Consider the following 26,184-nt stretch of genomic DNA (forward strand, 5'->3'; position numbering starts at 1 on the left):
AGTCACCAAGCACTTATTCGAATGTCGAATATTTCAATATGAAGAAAATACTTCATCATTGGATGCGTATAGATTGTATTTAATGTTTTGAAAAACGAAGAATAATAATTGTAGTTTACGGAAGAAGTGATTTTCTGCACCTGTGCATATTGTAAAATCAGACAATAATGGTGTAGACGTGCATCAAGGGGCTAGAGGCCCTTGCACTCAGTTTTTATTGTTATTTAAAGTATTTCACATATATGTAATAAAATTCTGATAATAAAACATTGCTTATTTATTTATTAAATTTATATTATTAATTAACTGAAACAACGTTTATATGATTGATTATTAAGAAAGTAAGATAAATTCTTAATTTTAAAATTAATTTTACATAAACGTAAAGAAATATTTTCAAACAAATCAAATTGATAAATTAAAGCATTATGTTTTAAATTACAGTATCTTTCTATTGAACAAAAAAGTTATTTAAAACGTATACAACAGAATTATTAAAAATATGCCTGCAAGGGAGCTTATGTAAATTTATTTTACTAATTTTATTATTGTTACGATTTATTATTTGTAATTAAAAGGAAATATAAAGTTTTTATTTAATAAGTAAGAATGTTAATTAATTAATTTTATGTAATGTTTAAGAAATTATATAATTGAAATTCAGTCACCTTTATTTTAATAAAGATAAAATTACAAACAATTGTAAATATAAAAGTAATAAAAAATGAATATGTAAAATTTATCTAATTTGTTGGATTTTATTATTCGACATACAAGTATATTTTTCGAAGAAGTAGCATAAATTTATTACATATATATATATGGGTAAGATGGATTAAAAACCAATACGTTTTAAAAATATTTTTATTTTACAAAATTATCTCTTTTATTGTAGAAATTATTATTTTTCACTGCAGAGTTCACCGTAATACTTGGATGCTATGGCAAATGTCTGGTCATGTGTATATTTTGGCCAATAATTCATGTGGATCGAAGCTCGAGCTCTATTATAGAGAATTATAGAACCTAAAAAAGCAACGAGGCTGCGCGGTGATACCTGTGTATGAACAGTACGAAAATTATTTTCAATTTGGTTGTCGATAAATAAATAAAACGAGTTATAATAACCTCTAATAATCAAATTGTGTAATTTGTAATTTTCTAAGGTAAAAAGGAATTGGTTATTAAAAAAAAAAAAAAAAAAAAAAAAAATAGGCGGCTTACAAAAGAATATGTAATTGATTTTTAACAATTAAGGCGGCAATCATAATAGTATAAAACTAATAATATTATTTTATATTTGATAAAGTAATCACTAATTTTGTATGTAACCGTAATTTCTTATCGTCTATATTTTATTATTATATTTTATCTTAGATAAAAATGTTATATAGATAAATAGAGTAAGTCTTTTATTTCCTTTTTAATTCGTTTTGAATTTCTTCGGAATGATAAACAGCTAAAAAGGATGATTAATTGAATGAATAAATAACTAATGTAAAGTTAAACATTTAACTTTAAAGGGATAAATAGTTTTTATTTTTTGTGCGTATTTTATGCACAGTCTCAATCAATAAGTTTTCCATAAAAAAAAAAAAAAAAAAAAAAAAAAAAAAAAATTGCTTCATCGAATTACTTTAGCCATTTGTTTAATACTCCTAATTTATCGCAAAGCAGAGGCGGCTTCCAACAAACCTGAAATTTCCTGAAAAAGCCGATGTTTAAGAGGAGCTCCAAGAACCAAGCGCCCGCGTATGATATGAGAAAAGGCAGGGGCCAGGTGGAGACTTTTATACAGTTTTTAGCGGATCTTGTTATTCGTTCGCAAAATCGAGTCAAGTCTTCGACCAGCGTGTCGTCAGTTATTGTCACTGGCAATCCAGCGATAGCTTCGGGCGTTTTTTGCAACGTGTCTTTAGCACGGAGGAAGGCCCACGCGGCATTTCCTTAACAAATGGGTTAATTTTAATGTCGCTTCGCCCCGATTATACAGGGAATTTGCGCGAGATTGTTTCACTTGGCATGAGACAATAGGGTTCGTCGAGCGTGTGCGATTAATTCTTAGGGGAACAAATCATTGATTTCTCTTAAAATCGATACTTTACTCATGTAATAGGACGCTCTTTCATTAATCCGAAGCATTTATTGAATAAGAATTATATCTTAATTTTCACGACATTTAGTCTATAACTATATTTCATAAGTTAAATGCATTTTTTAATCTACAATTATGGGTGGTTGCTTGCTGTAATAAATATAATTATTTGGAGAATATTGCCAGTTTAATAGGATTAATATTTTTATTTCAATCAATCAAGTTCTAAAATCAAGGCTAATGGAAATAATGAAATGATTAAATTTCAAGTATAAAGGAAATGTATTTTGATTTAATCGTATAAGCTATTATTACTTAATCTACTCTTTGATACGATATTTTTTCACGCGCTCACATTGTATTTTGTCCGCAGCCGAAACTTACCTACATAAGTTATTTGTTGTTTACCACCGGTTCCTGAAAGTCTGGGCAAACAGTTACCTCGATTCTTTGCCACATGCAGAATTATTGAAAGCAAATGTGGGTCACCTTCCCCGTAAAGTAACGTCGGCCGTAACGCAACCGTACGAAGTTGGCCTTTTCCTATAAAAAATACATGTCATTTACTATTGTTGAATATTTAATTTTTATGCGTTAAAAAAGTATTGCTTATTTTTCATAAATTCTATTTAATTAATATTTCAGGATGGTTCACGATTTATAAAAATCCACACAAAAAATAACATTCGTTGAGTTTTGCAAAAGCATATTGTTATAAAAATTCATCATAAAAATTTCATTTAGTTTATTGAAAAGCAAACAAAAACAAACAAAAACAAACAAAAACAGACAAAAAAAAAAAAAAAAGGAAGAAAAAAAAAATAAATAAAAACATATGCTCATTCGTGCAAGGATCATTAAATCGCTTAAGAGGTTCAATGATAATTTTCTACCATTTTTCAGTAATTTCCCATTAGATTTAATGACAATTTGCTCTGCTTTAAGTTTTGATGCAGCATACTCTCCAAATATTAATCTTTTATCGTTTTCTGGAATTTCTATTTTCGATTCTTGCTTATAAATACTAATAGCAACGATTCCAGCTTTGAAACACGATTGTAATGTCACTTCAGTTGTACTGCAATGTACCAATCGACCAACGTTTTCTTCAATGCACAATTGAGTGACGTTTTCAGTAGCTACGGAAATAATATTGATGTGATAAAAAAAAAAAAAAAAATAACAAAAAAAAAAAACCAAAAAAAGAAAAAAAAAAGCTCTTTTACATAGTTTATTTATGTAATGAATAAATTGTCTTAATTGCTTATTTATAAATGAAATTAAAAGCTTCAAACTCCAAATTGTTTAAAGATAAATCAACTCTTAGAAGTTTTCATCCAACAATTAATATAAACAATCTAATGATTTTATAACTACTGCTTAAATAATAATTGTTTAATCTTATCATTTATTTTATTAATTTTCATTTAATTGATAATTTACATATAATAAATGAAAGTGATTGAATTTGTTAATCAATTCGAAATAAATTAGCACAAACAATTGAATTTATAAATATAAGAAACATCATTTCTATGAGCCTGTGCCAATTATGTCAATAATGAAAACATATTTGTTTAAATCACAATATTTATATGATTAAACATGTAATGAATATCATTACTAAAATGTTACATTAGCCAATTACTATGTGATTATGATTTATGGAACTGTCGATATGCTTTCAGTGCTCTATTGTTATTTAATCGCAATATCATGATTAAAATGAATAAAAATAAATGTACGAATAGAAGGTTCTTTACCTTGAACGTTATTCTTTTGGAGTTCATCTACGTTTGCAGGATAATCGTAGCTTACAAATCCAGCGCAATGCAATACCACGTGGGTGTTTCGAAAAGCTTCCCGACAAGATTCCAAATTCACTAAATCGCACTCGTATAGCTTCAACTTACCCTTCGTGTCATTATAGCTCAAATCGTTATTGTTATTGTTGCATGCCTGCACTTTATCAAGAGCTCTAATTTCTGAGACAACATCGTCCTCCAGTAGGAATTTCAAAATATGCCGTCCCAAAAAACCACTGGAACCTTAAAAATAAATATATGCATGAGAGCAATATATTTAATAATAGGTGAAAGAGGGGCTAGGAGGGCAACCGATTGAATCGTGGAACTTTCAAATATACAAATTAACAAATAGATACTTCGACCGACGATATCCTTTTATTTATCAATTGCACTTTATTTTACTTGCTTAACGGTTTGAATTTCACATACTCTTTTCTTACAAAATAACTAATAAACAATTTGTCGACTTAACGGGGATAGTTTGAAAATCTATTTGAAAATCTATTTTAATACGATAATGTAATAACTTTATTATCATGACCTATTAAATAGAAAAACATGTCTCACCAGTAAGTAAAACGATTTCGCCTGCAACTGGATTCATATTAATACCGACGACTACACTTCATTTCAGTCTATTCGCGCGATTATGCCGATGCGCTAATTTTAAATGACCAACTTACAAACAGCTACAAGTGCATTTTTATATGACGAAATCTATGCACATCAATTATTATCATTGTCAATCATATTTGGATTTTGTGTACATTAATAAAACTGAATTGTAATATTAATTACCAGTTATCGATAGATTAATTTTATTGTTCAAGCTTGGAAGGTTAACTAACTGTAAGCATTTTTATTTATCCACATTAATATTCATGATAAACAATTGATATTTTATACATAAAATATTATTTAATGATTAATGTGCTAAAAAAAATTTCAAATTCTTTAATAAAAGGATTGTATGTAAAATTGAACAATATTTAAATATCATAGACTGCACAGACAGGTTTTTTTTATTATTCAATTAAGTAGTGGACAATGAACTCTGCGAACAACATATTTTTTATTCAATAATATCCCAGGATACCTATCATTAATTACTATCATAGGAATAAACCTAATGCGCAACCTACCTTCAGTTCAAACAAAATAAGGTCACTGTTCATTTAAATTTAGTATAAATACAAATTAATTATTTATGAAATAAAAGTGGCATTCTATTTGCAATTAATCAATTGTAATAAAATTACTATTTTATATGAATTCTTAATATATATTGAAGATTAGATTTCTTATATTAAATTATATTAAATTATAATTAAAATATTGATATTTAAATTTTTGAAAAAATTCTCAAGCCTTCTTTGTAATGTTTCGTTAAAAATGTTCAATTTAATTTTTTGTGGCATCATTTATATTCAATACTTAAGATATATACAATTTATTTAAACAACTTCTTATCAAGGGTGCAAATGATGGAAATAAAAGTGCTTTGAACAAATTTATGCGCCACATATGATCTCTCATAAAGACGTCATTATCATCAATGTAAATGTTCTTCTATAAATTTTTATTATATTATTGTATAGTAATCGAGCCTTGTGCATAAAAAATAAATGTAAACAAAAAAAACTCGTTAAAAACCGACTAAATGAAATGAAAATAGCCGTAAATTTAAAGAGTAAACACGCGAGCACTTGGAAGGTGGAAACGTGATCTCATGTTTCGAAATTTTATAGTTCGACAGGTGATTTATATGACTCCGTGTAAAAATTAAAGTTTTCTAACTGCGTCTCTTGGCCTCAAGACGAAAAGATGCAGCGATTTAATATTCTGCAATTATGCTCTCGAGAGCAACATGCGTTTCTCTTTGGTTTTTATTCACGTTATTGATTTTGGAAGGTACGCATACTAAAAATCAACTTTTTTTTTTTTAACATTTGTTTAAATTATTATTTTTTTAACCTACTTAAAATGAATACAGATGTTTGTAATGATGAATTATTTAAAAAAAAAAAAAAAAAAAAAAAAAAAAAAAAAAAGACATTATTAGCAGACATTATTAAGTAAGAAAAACTTTGAAAATACAGGATTTAATTGTAAAATATATTAATTTTTTTAAATTAATTTTAAATGTTGAACGAATAAAAAAGAAAATTAAAGAATTTTATGATAAGGCATAAATCTTGAAGAATAGCATGTATAAAGTAAGAGATAAACATAAATTCTTTCGAAAAGATGCTTTAGATGTAATAATGATTTTTATTGTGATACGTTCTTTATAAATATAAATAAAATTATTTATAAAAAAATGTATTAATAAATTAATGATTTTAGCTGTAAATAAGATGTATTAAGAATATAAGTATAATAATTTTAAAGCAATTTTACATTAATTTAAAAGGTTTTATCTTTAAAGGCAATTGTTAAATACATCCATTTAACTATCAAATCATAACTATAATTTAAGAAAATTTTCACAATAATTATTATTATATCGTTAAAAAATGCAAAATTATGTTACTTTTCAATCGCTTGAATTTATTATTATAATTTATAAATTTCAATCGTGTATTTCAATTATATAATGTCTGTATAGCTATATTATTTTTATTCTGTGCTTATTATTATTTGTGAAAGTTGAAAGTCGTCAAAATTTTAAAATCAAAAATATTTTATAAAATATACGCCGTTTAACTAGATTGATTTATATAATTTTTTCGCGATCAGTTACATCAGGTATATGCAGTATTTATATATGCCGTATATTAACATGTACTCGAAATATTTGTATATATACTCAGAAGTTTGATGCCGAATGAACGAGATGGGAAAATATCATGTAGATAACATTTAATATGAATTATTTACATTTATAATAAATCAACTATTTCAAATCACGTAATATAATTAAATATATAATACGTTATTTCTTTTTTTGTATCTTAGGTACGACAGATAATCTGCACGATACGGAAATGTATTGCGATGATGCATATCGTTCAAAGTACATCGTGTCAACGTCACTTTTTAGTTTATCTTCAGACACAAATGATACAAATAATATCCAAGGTAAAAGCATGTATATATCACCGTATAAAATGAATGACAACAACGAACAATATAGTGACAGTAGTAATGATAGTAGTGGTGAAAATAGTGTAGAAATTGCTGATGAAGATTTTAAAAAGCCTCAGATGAGTGTCAACAAACATTCATTATCAAGTCAACAGGTCTCTAGTGATGAAATGGTAAGTAACATTTTTAATATTAAAATAATTGAAACGATGGTGTTAATTTATTATAAATTAGCAATTATATCTCAATTCCTTTACAACTGCATATTAGCTGAAACTTTTGTACACACTTTCTTTCGAGCTGCGAAATTTCTCTATAAAAGTTTACAAATCATTATGAAATACTACTGGGATGTTATATTTAATGGTTAATTACTTCATCAATTGCGACTACAAATTTTAATACGAGTAAATAAAATTATGAGAAAAATAATTAAAATCCTAATATTACGTATTGGTAAATTATAATTTGTATTAGTTTTTCTCTATTTTTAATCAATATTCTATTATATTTTTCTAAAGACTATAAAGAATATTTGAAAAGATATTCATACTTGTTAGTATTTTCAAAATCTGTTATAAAAAGGTTTCAAAATACCCAAAAAAATATGATCGGAATGATATTGCATACATCAACATTAACAAATTTATATATATTAAATAAAGTACTCGAAGTTAATTAAAAACAAATATTCAAAGTATAAATTTCTGCTATAAAGAACATCAAACTTTACAAATTCATGTTGATGCTGGCAACTTAATTTACTATATTTGATATTAAAAAAATGTACATAACGGAAGTTCAGATATTCCATTCCATACGGTCACAAATATAATTTAAAATATTATACAATAATTTAATTGGTAAGTATTAAAAATTTTATTTTGGAAATATGATTGATTTCGTATTATTCTTAATGCAAAATTCTACGAATATTACTATCAGTATTTTATTTTCCATTAGTTGAGTGTCTGACGATTTGCATATGCGTCCAAATGTATCGATTTGTTATGTGTATACGTACGCGAATACATGGTGTTGTTTTGTACGTGAGCGCGTGCGTCAGTGCGTGAGTGCGTGCGCGCGCGTGTGTATCAAGGTGGGCTTGCGAGCGGACGCATGTATGTGCGTATATAGATGAAATGAGAAAAAAAAAATAAATGGAATAATTATATGAACTAAATATAATAAGAAAAAGAAGAAAGAAAGAGGAACAGAAAGATTTTAAGCTTACTTTTCATAAATTTTGAAATTTGAAATATATTCCAAATGAAAAACAAATGAAAAAACTGATGAAGGTAATCAAGAAATTGCATTACCATTACACAAATTCAATATAAATGAATATCAAATATATGCAGCTTCTGCGTAATAAAATCCAAAAACAGTTAACTCTAACCGTATAGGCTATTTGAGTAGAGTAGATTCGATATCGAAAAAAAAAAAAAAAAAAAATATATATATATATATATATAAACGCGCGCATACGAATATTACTCATACATATTTTCTCATACGTGATCACTTCTAATGCTCCTCCGATTATTTCTAATAAAATTAATGATATTTTAATACGAATACGATTAAGAATATTCATAAGGTACTCGATCTCATATAATGCAAGGATACTCGCGCAAAAGTCGAACAAAAAGATGTAATAAAGAAAATGTATTAAATTTAATGTACAAGCGCAATTTATTATTTACATAAATTTAAATGGTAAATTTGAACAATTTGAATGAATATTCAATGGTTTATTATTAATTATTAATGTAATAAATCAATGTAATATTTGCTATTAATATCAAATTTTTATAACAGAATATCCGATGTTATATGTCACTGGATGTATTTTCTCTATTAAATATATAATAATAAATAATACGATTATACCTAATAACGGATAGATAATGTTTCAAAACATTAATAGTATCCCGCTCTCCATTATTTGGCAAATGAAATTGAATTTCACATATAAAAGACTAAAAGGTTCAATAAAATATCAAGTGCCTTACAATACGAAATGAATCTACATTCCTCCCAGTTAATTATTTCTTATTTATAAAATAAAACCTAGATAAGCACATGTATAAACAGAGTCATTGCACCTTCAAACTTAATCCAACTAAAGCACAACTACGATAATACAAACGTGAATCCTGAAAGAAAGGTTCTAAAATTTTAAAATTCTAAAATTTATTTAAAAATCTAAATATTCTGTAAAATTATTAATTTTCGAATGAATGCATCAGCCATTCGATACCAACGTAATAATCGCGATGGTCGTTTGGTAATGAAAAACATCGTCTTCTACGCTTCCAAAGCTGTCGAATGAGCTGAAACGCGTTCGCGAAGGGAAACCTTTCTCTCGGGATGGCTGTCATGTAAATAAAAATCTGAATGAAAATTCGTCCGTCCAGCGTGACACATGGGCAGACAAAGTCGTCACGGACCAGCGCCGTCATCCCCTCATTGTCGTCGTGAACACCCAAATAAACGTGAGTCTCAGCGATGACGGCCATGCCGAGACGTCGGTGTCAAAGCGAAGGAAACGCGAGATCTTGGACGGAGGGAATGCGTGCGTCCATACGAGGCGGATCATCGGCGGGGTTTCGGTCGACAACATCGAGGACGTACCCTACATAGTGTTCGTCGACACGGGCTGCGCTGGCACCATTATAAGCAACATATGGATCGTAACCGCTGCCCATTGCATCGGCTTGTGAGACAATTGTTACTTTCATTAATTACTTGTGGTACTTTGCCAATGGGTGGGATATTGGCATTGGGTGTGCTTACGGGTACCATACTGGCACCCATAGCAAGCCAATGTTGCGCTTTAACAGATGGGAAAGGATGAGGTCTTCTTAATTATATTTACATGTATAATGCTTATTGTCCAATATTTTTCTCCAACCTTTATTGAATATTAAAAATTTTATAATCGCTTCTTACGTAGGTTTTTACTATTTCACCCGGTAGTGAGTGAGTGCGTTCATTTTTCTACTAGTCTGCTGTTTTCATTTTGTTTGCTTATCAATATAATGTTAATAATCGATAGTTCCACGCTATATGTGTATGCCAATTCTCATAAAATCAAAACATATTTTTCTTTTATTATAGTAAGAATAAAATCAAGCAATACTATATGTTTAATCTAACATATATTTGCATTAAAATATAGAGCTCCGGTGCTATCTAGCTAAAAGGCCAATAATTTTTTTTACGCTTAACAATTATTAAAATGTTTGTAAAAGAGCATATTTATTGTACATTTATTTATTTTTTTTTTTTTTTTTTTTTTTTTTTTATGTCATTAATTGTCATGTTAGAGCGATCTAAAAGGAAATAGCAATAGTTATCATAATTATATATATATATATATATATATATATATATATATATATAGCAGAAATGAAGTAGTTGAATACTAATGGAAAATCATTATCTGCATTGATTAAGAATTGCCTTCGAACAGATAATCACAATTGAAATTGCTTTAAAAATTAAAATGTAAAAGTATCGTACATTAATTTTATAAATATATATATAATATACTTAGCTCGGCAATTCTTACGAAGCTATTAATATTTAACAAAAGTCATTTTTTTTTTCATATTAAAAATAAAATTAGAGAAATCAAACTTTTTATTCTAACTATATAGCTAACATAAAGATAAAAAGAAGCTAATCAATTACTTAATAATCACATTCGAAATAGTAATATAAGACTCTGAAATAAAAGCTCATATATGTATGATTATAAATCCGAATGTTTAAATGACGGATTTTTAATCTTTTTCGTTACTTCTTCATCGAGAAAAATATAAATTGAAAAAATTAACCTATCTATCATTCACATTATACTATCGATATATATATATATATATATTTTTTATTTTTTATTTTTCTTTTATGTAAAAAAAAAAAGAAAAACAATTTTTTAACATTTAAAAGCAATGATTTATAGAGTAAAAATTATATTAATATACAAATCATCGTATATACATATGTGAATCATATGTACAATTAAAGAAAAGAAAATTACGGTTTCGTCAGTTTTGAAAAATTCAAAATAATTCCATAATCTTAAAGTAATTGCAGACATCGTGTAAATTTAGAAAAATTGGCAATTTTAATTTCCAATGACGAGCTACATTAATCTAAATGAGAAAATATTTTTTTAACCAACAAAGTCGCAAATAATTAGTAGTTTTTAGTCTTCCAGGAGGAACGGTTTTATTTTTCAATACATAAGCTAAATAATTTTATTTGAAATGTTAAGTGGGAGTAAAGATATGACAACGTCGCATTTCCATTCTTTCTCGTATGTAAAAGCTTATAAGCAAGGCAAGCAAACTTTCCAATAAAATTTGCACAATACGGCCAATCTTTAGTGCATTTTCTTTGGCAGAGATAACTTTTATTAATTAATCTAATACAAAAATTTAATGCAAACTGTAAAGTATAAGAATTTTTTATTATTATTATTCATTATGTTTAAAACTTGAGCATTTATCTATGAGAGTTTCAAATATACCGAAAATGGCGAGATAATAGCGTTTACTAAAATAACTGTCTGAAAATAAATTATTATTTTCAAATTTCCTATTATACAAAACATTATGTTTTTATTAATGTTTCAAATGAATTAACTTTAATAAACAATTTAAATGCCAAAAAATATTAATAAAAAAAGAACAAGTTTTGAAGGAGAAACTGTAACGGACATCTCATACGTATGTACGATTAATTAAAGTAATAAATAAAATTCATTATTTTTGTAGTAGATATTTTTAAATATTTAATAGATTTTTTTTTTTTTTTTTTTTTTTTTTTTTTTGTTCATAAAATAAAGAATATTTGTTCAATTGACATTTTTGGTAAATTAATTTTCAAAAATACATATTTTAAAAAATATATATTTTATTTGTTCGGCTTATTGATTCGTTTAATAATATTATTAATTTGTGGTAAATAATATTAAATGCTATTGTATCAATAATACTTTATAGTATAATAGAGGTAATTTATAGTTGGTCAATTATAAGTTTTAACATACATTTTTACTTTTATCCATAATAATTTTATATTTATTTTAGTGCCGTTAACTATTGGATATAATAAACGAACGATATTTGAATATGTGTCAATAAATATAATTAATAAAGAATAAAAAGATATATATATAAAAAAAAAAAAAAACAACTTAATTAGGGGTTATAATATTTATTTTGTTTGTGTATGAAACATTTTTATAATTATTTTTAATTTTTATTCCATTTAGATGAAATTATGTAAAAAGCAAATTTCAATGTACAATGAAATTATTATTTCCATTTATATATTTTGTGCTCGTAAAAGAAAATTGTTCAACATAAATCACAAAACATGTCAATCCGACCAATAAAATATTAATGAAATTTGATAAGATAGATAATATCAATATAATAACAGCATTATTGAGATAATTGTGACATCATAGCGTGTGTATGATTAAATATGATATATATTATTGAGTATCGTTGATCTCTTCATAATCTTAATATATATTTAAAAAAAAAATAGCTAAAAATAATATTATAATTATTGGAGTTCTCTGCTGGTCATACAGATATAATATTACAATTAATATTAATTAAATATTTGTTTATCAACGAGCGCCGTTAATAATTTTTTTTTTTTTTTTTTTTTTTTTTTTTTTTTTTTTTTTTTTAATGAAAATCATGCTAAGTAATCTATTAGATATCTTTTGTAACAACTCGACGAGGATGGGATCTGCGCACGTGTGTATACATATAAATCATGAGCTTATGTGTCACCAGTAAGGAGTTTTATTTCTTACAGAATTGCAGAATGGCTAGTCATATAACATGCCCAAAGAAAATATTATGGCTCTGGTCAATTAGATAAATTTGCTTTATTATTTTCTGAATTTAATATACCTGCATATTAAAAATGATACAAAATAATATTTCGAAAGTGCGAATTTTTTTTCGAAATTATTTCAAAATTCATTATTTAACGATTAATAAAAATATTTTATCTACTAATTGTAATTAATAAGATAAAGCTTTTATATATTACTATTCATTATGAATATAATTTAAAAGCAATACATTTTTTTTTAATTGTCAATATTAATTTGGAAATAACTACTTTTGACTAATCTACATGAATAAAATTAATAGTTTGTTGTGGGCAACAATTTTTGAAAATTAAATCCTATGTTTTAAATAAATAAATTGATATCTATAATACTGATAAAATCGTAAAAATATATAATTTTTTTTTCATTGCTCTATTAAATGCTTTTTTTTTTTTATTGCATACAAGGAAAACAATTTAGTTTGAAATATTATTAAGCGGAAGTAAAGGTATAACAATTCTAGCGTTAGAATATTTAACTAAAAAGGAATCTCTCAACCAATAGAGAAATAGAGACCCGCCGAATAAGGTCAACTTCTTACTAAACTCTGTATAAATGCTTTTCCATTGGTTTTTACAATAGTATGGCAGCCACAAAAAAAAAATCAAATTAAATTAATTGCCTTCTAAATTGCAATTCTATCATAAAACAATTTTTTAATTAAAATTAATTTTATCAAATTTAATTAATGTAAATTGAATTTTGCATTGAATTTAAATTATTTCATTTGCTATTTCTATTTACGAAAATAAAAAAATATATTATGTATTATTATATATTCCTAAATAATTGAATATTTTATGAATATTAAGGTAATATTTTTAACCATTAATTTATTTCTTAACAATTTAAAAAACTACAAATCGTTGTTAAGATTAATTAAATTTTATTGCAGACATATAATATATTTTTATGTATCATATCTAACAGTTAATCATATTTACGCCAGTATTATACAAAGATATATTAAATTTTCATGATGTAAAGAGATATACTTTTAAAGAAAAATAATCTCATAATATTTTAATACAAACAGATTTAATTGTAATTAAATTTTCAGCAAATAATATGTGAATTTATACAGCTGAATTACGATTTAGGTAGCAAGTTTATTAATAATTTAATTGTGTTAAAAATTATTTATTAACAATAAATAGTTACTAATTATTGTGACTTCATTTTTAACTATTATTTTGGTCTAATTTAAAATTATAATAAAGTATCATATGCAAATAAATGTTTTACATTAAAAAACATATAATTATTTTTAATTATATAATTACATTGTCTATTTAATTCTTTGTTTTTTTTTATATTAAATTTTACATATAAAAATAAAATATATATATTCAAATTTGTATTAAAACTCTGATTGATTTGTGTTTTAGTCTACTCACATAAAAGACATGTGTGTATATAATCCAATACGTTTTGTTTTATGACATCAATCATGTAACTCTTTGATTCCACACGTTAACTTTTAATGCCATTAGTCGCAAAATATTGTTATGGAATGTAATTATTTCAAACTAATTTTTATTACTTTCATAACTTACAAACAAATTATATTTAGTAATGATGCTTGAATGGCTAAGTATGAAACAATCATTTAATTCAATACAATCTTAAATGCCTTAAGCATAATATAAAATATAATTTATTTCATAATATTCGTCCATTAGGCTTAACTTCAATCCATACAGGATTATAGGATTATAATTCATATAGGAATATCCATAGAGCTTCTATGTCTAAAATGTCGTGTAAAATATTTTTATCTTGTATTTAAAAATGTACGTATATCTCATGCTTTTTTATTACAATAAATTACTCTTTTAACATGATTCTTTTATAGAAAATTTGTCAATTATTATTTCATTAAAAATTATACAAATTAATTGTACTAAAATTTCAAAATAATATTTTCGTAAATTTTTTCCTTCATAATTATATTGTTTATAAATTATAAATTAACACTGTCTTTTATGGGTTTATCGATATTTAATTCATTTTATATTTTAAATCACACACGCGCGCGCGAACACAATTGTTTATTTTGTATGAGAATTCATGGATAAAAAAAATAATATATATAAAGATTATTATCAAATCTAACGTAGAAAATATATTTATGTTTTCTTTAGTTTTATACGATACCACTTATGAATCCGAAGAAGTTTTAAAATTTTACAATGCTTTGTATAATATAATTTTCTACAACGAATAATATTTATTTCTAAAATAAAAACATAGAAATAAAAAACCGTATAAACATATACATTCAACGAAGCTAAAACTAAATCTTGTTAACATTGATTAAAAATTATTTGATGACTTAAATTATTCATTGATTCATTGAGTCATTCAGATATTAAAAAATCTATATTTATGCTTAGTAAGACTAAGTAATGCATAAGACATTCAAGTGAACGAACAATATATAGTATAATAGAAACCGTGACTTTTATAAATAATTCAGTGACTCATTTTTTTTTTTTTAATGTTGACGTGACTCTAAATAAAATACAATTATCTATTGTATATAAAACACTAAAAGTCTTGTATTTTATAATTAAGTTATTTCAAAAGTTAAAAATTGATCTATTATCATTTTAAAGAAATCATAACGAATAATAGACAAATTAAATATTTTAATTTGTTTTAATGTAATATACATTATTTATATCATAATTTTTACAATTATCACGGATATATAAAATTGAAAATCCTTGTGTTGATAATATATGTATAACATGAAATTTTTAAGGTTTTTTTTTTTGTTTTTTTTTTTTGAATAAAAAAAAATTAAGTTGTACTTTATTTATATTCTTTGTTTTAAATAATTTTCTGGATGTTTTAGAAGCCAGGTTTTTACACTATAATCAGGCTGGATCTGTCTTTTAAAAATTTTTAACTAATTAATTATGAAGTCTGTAGATTTTTTATAAAATAATAAAAATTTTTATATCTTTATTGAATATATATTTTGAAAAATTTATTTTTTCAACATGACAATAAATTACTCAAGTGAATTCGAAGCATTTAATGATACATTTATAAGAATTTTAATAGATCAGGGTTGTATTTTAATTATCAATACATATTTTTTAGTAATATTTTTACAATAAATTTATAAAAATGAAAAATTCATATTAATATATTGTTTCCAGAAAACCTCCGAAATACGTTTATGGTGGTAGCAAAAAACTTTTTACCGGCTGCAAGCATAAGATCGAAAAAATAATTATTCATCCAAATTATTATGCAAAAACATATAAAGCTGACATTACTTTATTAAAATTATACCAGCCATTTACATTCTCACCAGCTATTAAACCAATGTCAATGGAAAGTGAAATGCCAAAACCTGGAATTTGCGGAACTATTTCTGGCTGGGGTAGTACAAAAGTAAGATACGAATAAAAATTTTTTTTTTTTTTAACCACTATTATTCATTTTAATCATTCTGTTTCATTACATTAGCCCAACAAAAGAATATTTTAAGCTAATATTTATTAATAATACGTTGTAAAGTAAAATTATTCTTTATTAATGACAAACTTATAAACAAAATATTTTATTTTAATTTTAAATAAAGCGATTTATTATTTATTATTTACGACGGACAAATATTTTTACATTAAAATAATTATTCTTCAGTTGCTTAATTGTCTTTTGTTCAAAGATACTTATTAAAATCCAATGATTTTGATTGCAACCATGTAATATTTCATTTATTTATTGTTAAATTACTCGATCACGTATAAAACTGTTTGTTTTAAAACTTTTTTATTAAAATAAACATTTTAACTGTTGACAAATTTATGATTACAGTTTAAAAAATTAAAAATATTGAATTGATAAATCAAGATATGCAAATTTGTTATACTCTGACAAAAGTTGCAAAATTTAATAACATTATAGATACAATATTTCTCAATTTAATAATATTTGAGCAATAAAAACTTTTAAGAACTTAATGAAATAATTTTGTTAATTTTATAATTAAAACATCTTTTTATATTATTATTTGGGTTAGATAAATTTTTACATATGTTTTCTCATTGTTCCTTATTAATATTTTATACAAATGTACATTTAGAAACATTTATTTAAGAAAGAAACAGTACATTCTATCATAAGTAAAAGTGAGTAAGTGCAATTAGATTATGTTGTAATATTAACATAAAATCTATAGCATTGAACGAAACACTTTTTATTAAACAACAAAATATTTTATCAATACGGACAAAATGTATTAATACTTTATGTAATAATTAGCCTATTTATATAGATTTTACTTTAATGACTTTGACATTTACAATGGTTAACAAATATTGTACAAATGAATGAATTTAATGTAAAAGTAAATTTTTATAATGCACCTTAAAATTAACATTTCAATAATATATTTTGTGTATGCATTGTATTTAAATCATAACATAAATTATCGTAATAATAAATTGTTTTATCATTATTATTATTAATTAATTAGACATAATTAGTATAATAAATCTTGTTGAATGAATAAACTTAATGTAGATAGTTTATATATTTTAATTTGAAACCCGTAATGATTTACAATTAAGGAAACTATAATAGAAGTATTGAAATTTATTTAAGTACTTAAAAAATTTTATACAAGTACAAATGCAATACTAATATAATAGAAATGCTTTTAATTTCATAAAAACATTTCGAATGAAATATTACATAAATGAAAAAGAAATTATTTAAAAACTAGTTACGTTAAAATTTTTTACCGTTTTATATATTGTCAATGGCTTGATTTAGTACTTATTTAGATTTTATAAGTACTTTACTTTGAATAAATGCTACAGTTCCTAATCATTCGATTCTAAACAATGTACAATAATATTATATGATATACGATCGATAATAATATTATTTAATATACAGGGTTATAATTAAAATTGGAAGTATAACGCTTGTTTATAAATTATCGATAGAAGAAAAAAAAATTGTTCTTTGAAATAAGTTAGAGATGAGTAAAACGAGCTGTTAATCGTGGTGAAAAAAGAAAAAAAAGAAAATTTATGTAAAAAAAAATTTTCGTATATCCATTGATCGTATTGATCTTACTATAAATTTAATGCTAAATAAAATCAATTAATCACTATTTATCTAAACTAAAATAGTAAACAATTTATAAACAATTCAAATCCCGTTAATTTACAATGAAGTAAATTCACGCGGTTAATTATTATAAAAATTCATCTAACGAATACATTTTAATAACTTTACCACACCACTCATCAACGATAATTCTCGATTATTAAATTGTAACGATTATTTGTTACAATTAAATTAGTTCTAAGGTGTGCCTAACGAATGTAACTATAACTATAATTAAGTTATAACGCATCAATTGAAGGTGGGAGCAAGAATGGAGTATTACTTAAGGACGACCATGTTACCGATCATTAGAAAGGAAAAGTGCATGATGTTCCCGGACATCGATGTGGATCAATTCTGTGCTGGTTTCCAAGATGCCCATACGGACAGTTGCCAAGGTGACAGTGGTGGTCCCTTTATTGTAAACAATTTCCTGGTTGGAATCGTCTCGTTTGGCTATAAGTGCGCTTTACGTGAAATTCCTGGAGTCTATACCAACGTGCCCTTCTACCGGAAGTGGATAGAAAACATCACCGGCATCGAATAGTCACAGTGATTTCGAAGAATACGCATTTTTATTTTCTGGTAAATTATTATCTTACTTTAGTTCTGTTAAAACCTTTCCTCGTGTATAAATTTGTGTGAGTAATTTTCAAGAAAAATTGGTTTTGGAAAAAATACGTCACAAGGCATATTTATTATGAATTACATAATTAATTTCTTTCTTTAACGAGCAACTGAATATGTCGATCTAATATTATAAAATGCTATTGTAATAGAATTTCACCATTAAAGCTCTTGTTTTTCTAGTGATCATTCAATTTTAATATATTTGTCAATTATACATTGTAAATTATACAGAGTATTTTTAAAGCGAAGAATGAAACCTGAAATTTAAAATGTGTTTTAACGACTCCATTATAACGCATGTACATTTGATGGGAAGATCTAAATAAAAATTTTAAAATAAAAATGTTCTTCTCTTTTTGTAAAATATCGTAGTTGAACTATTTTAAATAATGTACTTTTTTAAATTAGAGTGTGACTTTGATTATTATTTTATCTTGTAATTAATTTTTTATGTAAGTACAAAACTTTACAAGCCACAGGAACTGATACTATATGAATAGTTAGTTACACGTAAAATGACGTTTATTGAATATCTACGTATAAATAATACAGACTTTTCTAGCGATAATAATAAAAATACTGGTAAAAACATCAACTACAATACTAATGTAATGTAACACTCGAATAAATATCGTTGTTTTATAAATAACGTTATCACCCGTGTTTGGTTGACAAAATGCTAACATTATGATAATTTTACATACATTAGAAAGAGCAAACTGTGCTTGACTGATAACTAAAAAAAAAAAAAAAAAAAAAAAAAAAAAAAAAAAAAAAAATTGTTGTGTGTATATATATATATACAGATGTACAATAAAAATCCGTTTGAATGGCATTTAATGGAAAAAAAAAAATGTAGTGTGGTAAACGTGTTAGTGCATTCGTACGTGTTCTCTTCATGATCAATGCACTTTGCGTAATAACCACGGTCAAAGTCACGGTCAGACCTATTTTTGGCTTTTGGCATATCAAGTGACGAAAGATGATAAGGAATTTGGTTTAAATAAATGATGCAAGCCTTAGCTAAAGTTTAATTAACATATGCATAACTTTTTCCCAAAGATTTTCTAAGAGATTTTAACAAGAAGCATTATCCAAACTAGATATAATAATTTATCCCGACACAAAATAAATTTAACTCGTGTGAATAATTCTATAAATAGAATTCGAGAAAATTGCTGGAATCTATCTCGGATGTTTATTAACAATCATCGTGCATTCAGAACATAAAACGCTTATTACAATGTAATAGCGAATCGAGTGCTTACTCTATTACATTTATATAAAGAATTTCTATTGAATATCTGCTGGAATATGTCAAATAAAGAGTTTACGAGTATTCATCGTAAATTTAAAATTACGGACGTTTTAGATCAGAACAGTGAACTAAATGTGACTCTAATGGAGCATAAAAAATTGTAAGATTGATTGGACAATAAAATTTCGGATTTATAATCGCTCACCGTACGCTTAAAAATGTGTACGATCTTGATCAATAGTGCGAATTGCCAGTTTATTTAGCGAAGTGTATCAGAGTGTAACAAGATTGTAATGAAATAAACGTAATTTAGCACATTGAATAGATATTTCACCTACGTAAGATCCTCGAATATTCTATTGCTTTGAACATTAATTGCAAAATTTTGTTTTCTATCGCCAATCTCAATAGCCCTTTAAATCACTTGCAGATTATAAAATGCGTTAAATGCTCTTTTTATTTTTAATCGTAAGATTTTTATCCTCGCTCAGTGTTTCATAATTAATCTCATATTTTTTTATAATTGAATAATGGATTTACATCTATTGTAATTATAGCAAAATTATATTTCAATATATAAATAGTATTTTTGTTTTTAATTTCATAATCGTCATTACTAATTATTGAATTATCTATTGTAATTTTCTTCATAATTTTAATAGTGGACAATTTTCTGAAATTACGAAAAAATTATTTCTACTATAAACAAATATTTCTTTTATAATTCGTCCCTTGTATTTTTTACAAATAAATTTGAGATGATTTTATAATAAGGCTGTTGGGAATGTTGTCCAAGCGGTAGCGAGTGTTAAACAAAAACAAGCGGGGGTGGTAACAGAAGATAAGCGCATAAGTGCATAAGCGAATAATACAATAGGGAAAGCTTATTCGGCGGCTGTGAGATTAAGCGGATACGTCTTACACTTGGGGATACATTCGCTCCCCCCCGTCCCCCGTCCCCCTCCCCCTCCCCCTCCCCCACACCCTACCCACCAATGCTCCGCCGATCATTTATTAATATTTTATCCACAGCCCCTCCACCCACCCGTATCCCCACCCCACCACGCCTCGTCCCGCCGCCAAACCGCTAATCAATCGATTCCCTCGATACATTAAGAATAACGGGGGATGGAGAAATATAGTCGCGCGAAAAGTAAAGTAACGTATCGACGTTCGTTATTTATTCACAAAGAGCGTCCCTTGAATAGAAAAGGATGAGGAGAGACGAAGGAAATGCGGAATTATTTTCAACACTTCTTCTCCATTATTATATACGAAAAGGACAAAAATCCGTAGCTACGGAATTTTCCACCAGATGCACGAAAGCTACCGTCGGTATTTCGTATTCCAGTACATTAGTCGTGTCTCCCTGCGCACGTGGTAGATTAGACAGCAGCATTATATAAGAGACATTATACGAACGTGATTTGCATCATAAAACTAGCTCAACTTAACAAAAAATTCCGCTCTTCAAATTGTTTCCAAGCTGTGTTAATCCAGTCATTACCGAATTACCGAAAATGAAAATCCTTTTGTTCGTTTTGTGGTGTGTTTTTGAGCCACCGTCACGCTCTTCAATGCGCATGAATAAATTGTTCATCAAATGTAATCATCGACAATTGTTGGATAATATTGCAGAACTTAAAGTAGTGCTAGTTTCACAAGATACACGTAAATACGATGGAACCCAACACCCAATATAACAACATGCCCAAGCTCCTCGTGTTTGCGATAGTTTTCTTGGAACGAACGATCAAATAGTTTAAAATCCATTGTCTCTTCTACTATTGTGAATTCAGTTAGTTTTCCTTCATTGGATTGTGTCCTACCAGCGTTACTATCAGCGTTCCTATCAGCGTTACTATCAGCGTTCCTATCAGCGTTACTATCAGCGTTACTATCAGCGTTCCTATCAGCGTTCCTATCAGCGTTCCTATCAGCGTTCCTACAAGCCCCACCATCGTATCTACAATAATGCTTTAACACCAAAATGGATTTTTATTCGTGCAGTAAAATGTTCTGCAAACTCGATACAATTCGCAAATCGCTGGAAATGCCATGAGCGATCCCAGGTGGAGTCATTCGACACGTTAAGAAGTACACATTCGAGACGTCAACAGACTGTAAAACAGATTATAATAAAGACATTATCGCGTATTTTTCCTACAATAACACACTGGCTAACGGTATCAGAAAAATGAGCTGAGAATGTTGTTCCGTTGGTTTCGATGATTAACGATTACGATGGAGAATGGGAGAAACTATTGTAGTGCTCCTATCGTCGTTACCATCACTGTCAGAATCAAAACAGAAGGGCGCAAAGCGCAATAAGTTCTCATCTGTTTATTCTTTTCGGCACGTGAGCTGGTGAGTTTGTTGACAGCATTGCTGCGGCCGTCGCTCGAAAGTCTTTGAGAGGTTGAAGTTGAGACGGAGAAAGCGATCGTTTTCCCAAGTGTACGACATATCGGCTTAATATCACCGCCACCGAATAAACTTTCCATATTATTATGCGCTTGTGCATGTGTAATAAAGCTTTCAACGAACTTGATGCTCTGACTTTACGTGCATCTTTTGTTATCAGCCCCGCTGTTTTTCTTTCTTTCTTTCTTTCTTTCTTTCTTTCTTTCTTTTTTTCTTTCTTTTTTTCTTTCTTTTTTTTTCTGTTTTTTTTTTTATCTTAACAGTTTACTATTTACCGCTCAGACCGTATTCCCATTCCCATCATAGTTAAAACAAAACTAGACAAATACATATTAAAAATTAAGCTTTTGATATTTAAATAATCTTTTTATTTCCCGCCACACAAGTGTAGACGCAAATGTGCATTTAGTCGACTCATATGATTGAAACTCACGATCATATGATTCAACAAAAACAACAGGTGTGTATCGGATATAATTGCTGCACCTTGAGCATATCGAATTCAGTCGTATTTAATTCATATAAGATTATTAAAGTTTCTTAATATGAAATTATTTTCTAACGATTTAGTTCTATTTATTTAACCACAACCTAAAATACAAAGCTGTCAATCGATTATAAACTATCCAAAGTGTTTATAAATTTGCACAGGTGATTAGTTAGTAATATTTGTAATATTTTCTATTCGATTTTTTACGATAAAGTATCAGTAATTAATAATGTGACAGAATTTGTTTCAACTACATGCACAATTTGTATATTAATTAATATGAAATAACAAAATTAATAAAATCTGATTACATCAAGTAATTTTCTTTCATTTAGTTTCACGCTAAATAAATATAATAATGGTATTTTTATTTATTTATTTATTTTTTCTGTTCAATCAAATAAATATGATCTATTTGTACATGTTTGTTGATAGATTTTCTGAGTATCATATAACTATATAAAAATCACTGGTATTTTATGGGTGCTAAATTAAAAATAATTACATTATCTGTTATTTGAAATATATGCATATATTTAAATACATATATGCACATATATATATATACATGTGTGTGTGTGTGTGTGCGCGCGCGCGTGTGTGTTCATATATGTATTGCTATATATATGTATATATATACACACACACCTTGGGTGATATATCTATCAAGTAAGGTTCTTCCTATCACAGCTATGACTGGTGAGCAGCAGATAAGAAATTGATATAGTATTGGTGCTGTTGTCTTATACCGAAGCTAGAAGTACAGGAGCTATAAGTGCTTAATCATCTATATATTTTATTTGTTGAAAATTAATATTTTCAAAGTAGATAAAGAAGATTTTATAAGAAATAGTAATAATGACAACTTTGAATTTGAATAAAGTTAAAATAATTAAAAGAGAGCTTCATGTTCCAACACTCGATGAAGTTAAGAATGGTAATGATTTGTATTTGGCTTATAATCTTTTCTAAGAGTATTCCTTATTTATCATTTTATAAATACATTACTTACTTGCTAATTAACAAATTGTAGTATTTATAAAGGCATTGAAAGCCAATTTTGAAGAAGTTGAAGTCGAAGTTATTGACTGCCCAGATTTGACTGAAGAGCCATTCACTTTGGCTGCTCCAGGTATTAATTCATATTTGTAAATAATTTACTTTAACAAGTAATTTTTGAAATTTAAAAAGAATTATACTATCACGATAATTGTTTATTGAATAAATCATGAATGCCTGAATTGATGAATTTATTGAATAATTATTTATTAATTGCTTTTTAGGTCTTGGAGGTAGACTGACTATAGTTGATGTTGGTGGTCCACCATATTTACTTCCACTCGCTCAAAAAGACAAAATTTATGACATTCAACCTTTATTAAAGGAGCTTAAGTATGGGGACAGAGCATTTGTTGCCGGTGCAGGTGCAGGACCTTGGCCTTATCTGAATAGCAACTGCGAGGTAATTTTCTAAATCCTTGATTTCTAAATAATTAATATAATACAACAAAGACATTTGCACATTGGGCATAATGTTTTATTCATAAGTTTATCTTGTAAAACAATCAAGCATTCATTCACTTCTTTTATTTAATAATATATTACTGCTTAACTCATACGATAATGAAATTTTGCTTAAATACCATAATATTTTAATGCATGATTTTTAAAATTTTATTTTATTATTTATATTTTTACATTTTTAGCTTATGATGAATGTTATGATTAATTCAAATAAAATAAAAAATGCAACTCATATTGCTTCTGTTGATAAAAACAATGAAACTTGTGTCTTAGAAACTTTGAAGGGAAATGAAACTCGATTTGCAGTTCTGGCAAATTTATTTCTTTGTGAAGGTATTCCTGGAAAAGTATTAAAAGTACACGTTAAAAAGAGGATCGGTAAGAGAGATTTCATAAATACTATGCAACAGGCCCTAACAGAACATTACACAGATAAACTTGTTGGTAAATTATTTTTATACATACAAAAGAAATCTGAGGTTTGAATGATTTTTATATTTAAAAAAAATTAATTTATTGTTTTCTTAACGTAGGTTTAGGAGGATCTTTTGTAATTAAAGAAGGTAAAGTAAAGCAGCATGTTATGCCAGACTTTTCTGATAAACCACTAAATAATCTTCAAGAATTGAATAATTGGCTACATTTTTATGATATGACAGCACCTCTTATAGCAGTTGGCACTTTCATTTCAGCAGAAACAGTGAGCTCATATTGTTTTTAAATTGTGATAAAAATTGAATTCATTTATAAAAAGGAACTTTATTAGCATTTACATTATTGATAATGAAATTAAAAGTTCTTTCTTATCAGCATGAGATAAAAATAGTTTCACAGATAAAGCTGTAAACCTATCCAAATACGGTCGAAATTAAATTTCATTTATTATATTTGTAGGATTTAGATCTACGAGTACAGCACTTTCACAGCTTTTCTCATCATGGGGAAGGTGGGCATTATCATATTGATACAACACCAGATACTGTTGAATATCTAGGTTATTTCAACCTTGGTGAAACATTGTACAAAGTCGATCAACCAACAGTGGCATTGCAATTTGGTAAAGACTAATTTTGTTGTAAACCAAAAACATTGAGATAATTGAATGCTATAAGTGCCTATATACTCGCAAAAATAATTACAACAATTATTGATTTTAATCAGAAAATATATAAAATTGTAATATACCACAATAAAAAATTAAATCCTATATTTTTTAATCAATATACCATTTTTATAAAATTTACAATTTATAAAGTCCTTATTAATAATGACTTTAATCTTGAACTATTTTAATATAAAGTTTACTATAGTTAAGGTATATATGACTTACAATAATAATATAAGTACTATTAATATAATGTAAAGTAATTAAAATTAAACGTCAAAAATGAAAACAACTAATTTTACCATATTTATGCATTATTTTGTTTACTGTAAAAAAAGAATTTAATAATAATTTTAAAACTTACCTCAAATATACTAAATATTTTAGTATTTGTTTTTCATTGTTAGTGATGTATACAACATTGTTTTAGCAGCAGTGAAGTATTGATAATATTTTTGTAGAATGTTATCTATTTAAATAATTACGTAATTGTTATAGTAATGCTTTATCTAATGTAAATGAAATAAAATATATTAAGCCAAACATTATAAAATCGTATTTAATTATTAAATAAGTTTATGAAAAAAATATAATTATAAATTACAAAATACAGTCTTATAATTTATCCATTATTTTTATAATTTATTATGAAAAGATTTTTTATATTTTCTTATTTAAAATTCTCGGACGAAACGTCG

At 26.2% G+C, this 26,184-nt stretch overlaps 2 protein-coding genes across 2 annotated transcripts; one reads left to right on the forward strand and one right to left on the reverse strand.

Annotated features, from left to right (window-relative positions):
* Positions 1-901: 901 nt before the first annotated feature.
* LOC105366624 (3 beta-hydroxysteroid dehydrogenase/Delta 5-->4-isomerase type 1) lies at positions 902-4,557 on the reverse strand. Its single transcript, XM_011505124.1, has 6 exons — positions 4,471-4,557; positions 3,859-4,143; positions 2,989-3,234; positions 2,480-2,638; positions 1,696-1,946; positions 902-1,057 (listed from the first exon to the last, which is right to left on the reverse strand). Exons 1-6 carry the CDS (start codon positions 4,505-4,507, stop codon positions 902-904), a joined length of 1,134 nt encoding a protein of 377 aa, XP_011503426.1. The 5' UTR covers positions 4,508-4,557.
* Positions 4,558-5,713: 1,156 nt separating this feature from the next.
* On the forward strand, positions 5,714-25,565 carry LOC105366625 (uncharacterized). Its single transcript, XM_011505125.1, has 13 exons — positions 5,714-5,814; positions 6,862-7,163; positions 9,315-9,712; positions 16,090-16,327; positions 18,315-18,571; positions 20,015-20,041; positions 21,298-21,320; positions 23,711-23,794; positions 23,891-23,989; positions 24,141-24,319; positions 24,564-24,825; positions 24,915-25,081; positions 25,276-25,565. Exons 1-13 carry the CDS (start codon positions 5,754-5,756, stop codon positions 25,447-25,449), a joined length of 2,271 nt encoding a protein of 756 aa, XP_011503427.1. The 5' UTR covers positions 5,714-5,753; the 3' UTR covers positions 25,450-25,565.
* Positions 25,566-26,184: the final 619 nt, after the last annotated feature.

This window comes from Ceratosolen solmsi, unplaced genomic scaffold (assembly GCF_000503995.2).
Source record: "Ceratosolen solmsi marchali unplaced genomic scaffold, CerSol_1.0 scaffold16, whole genome shotgun sequence".
Classification (NCBI taxonomy): domain Eukaryota; kingdom Metazoa; phylum Arthropoda; class Insecta; order Hymenoptera; family Agaonidae; genus Ceratosolen; species Ceratosolen solmsi.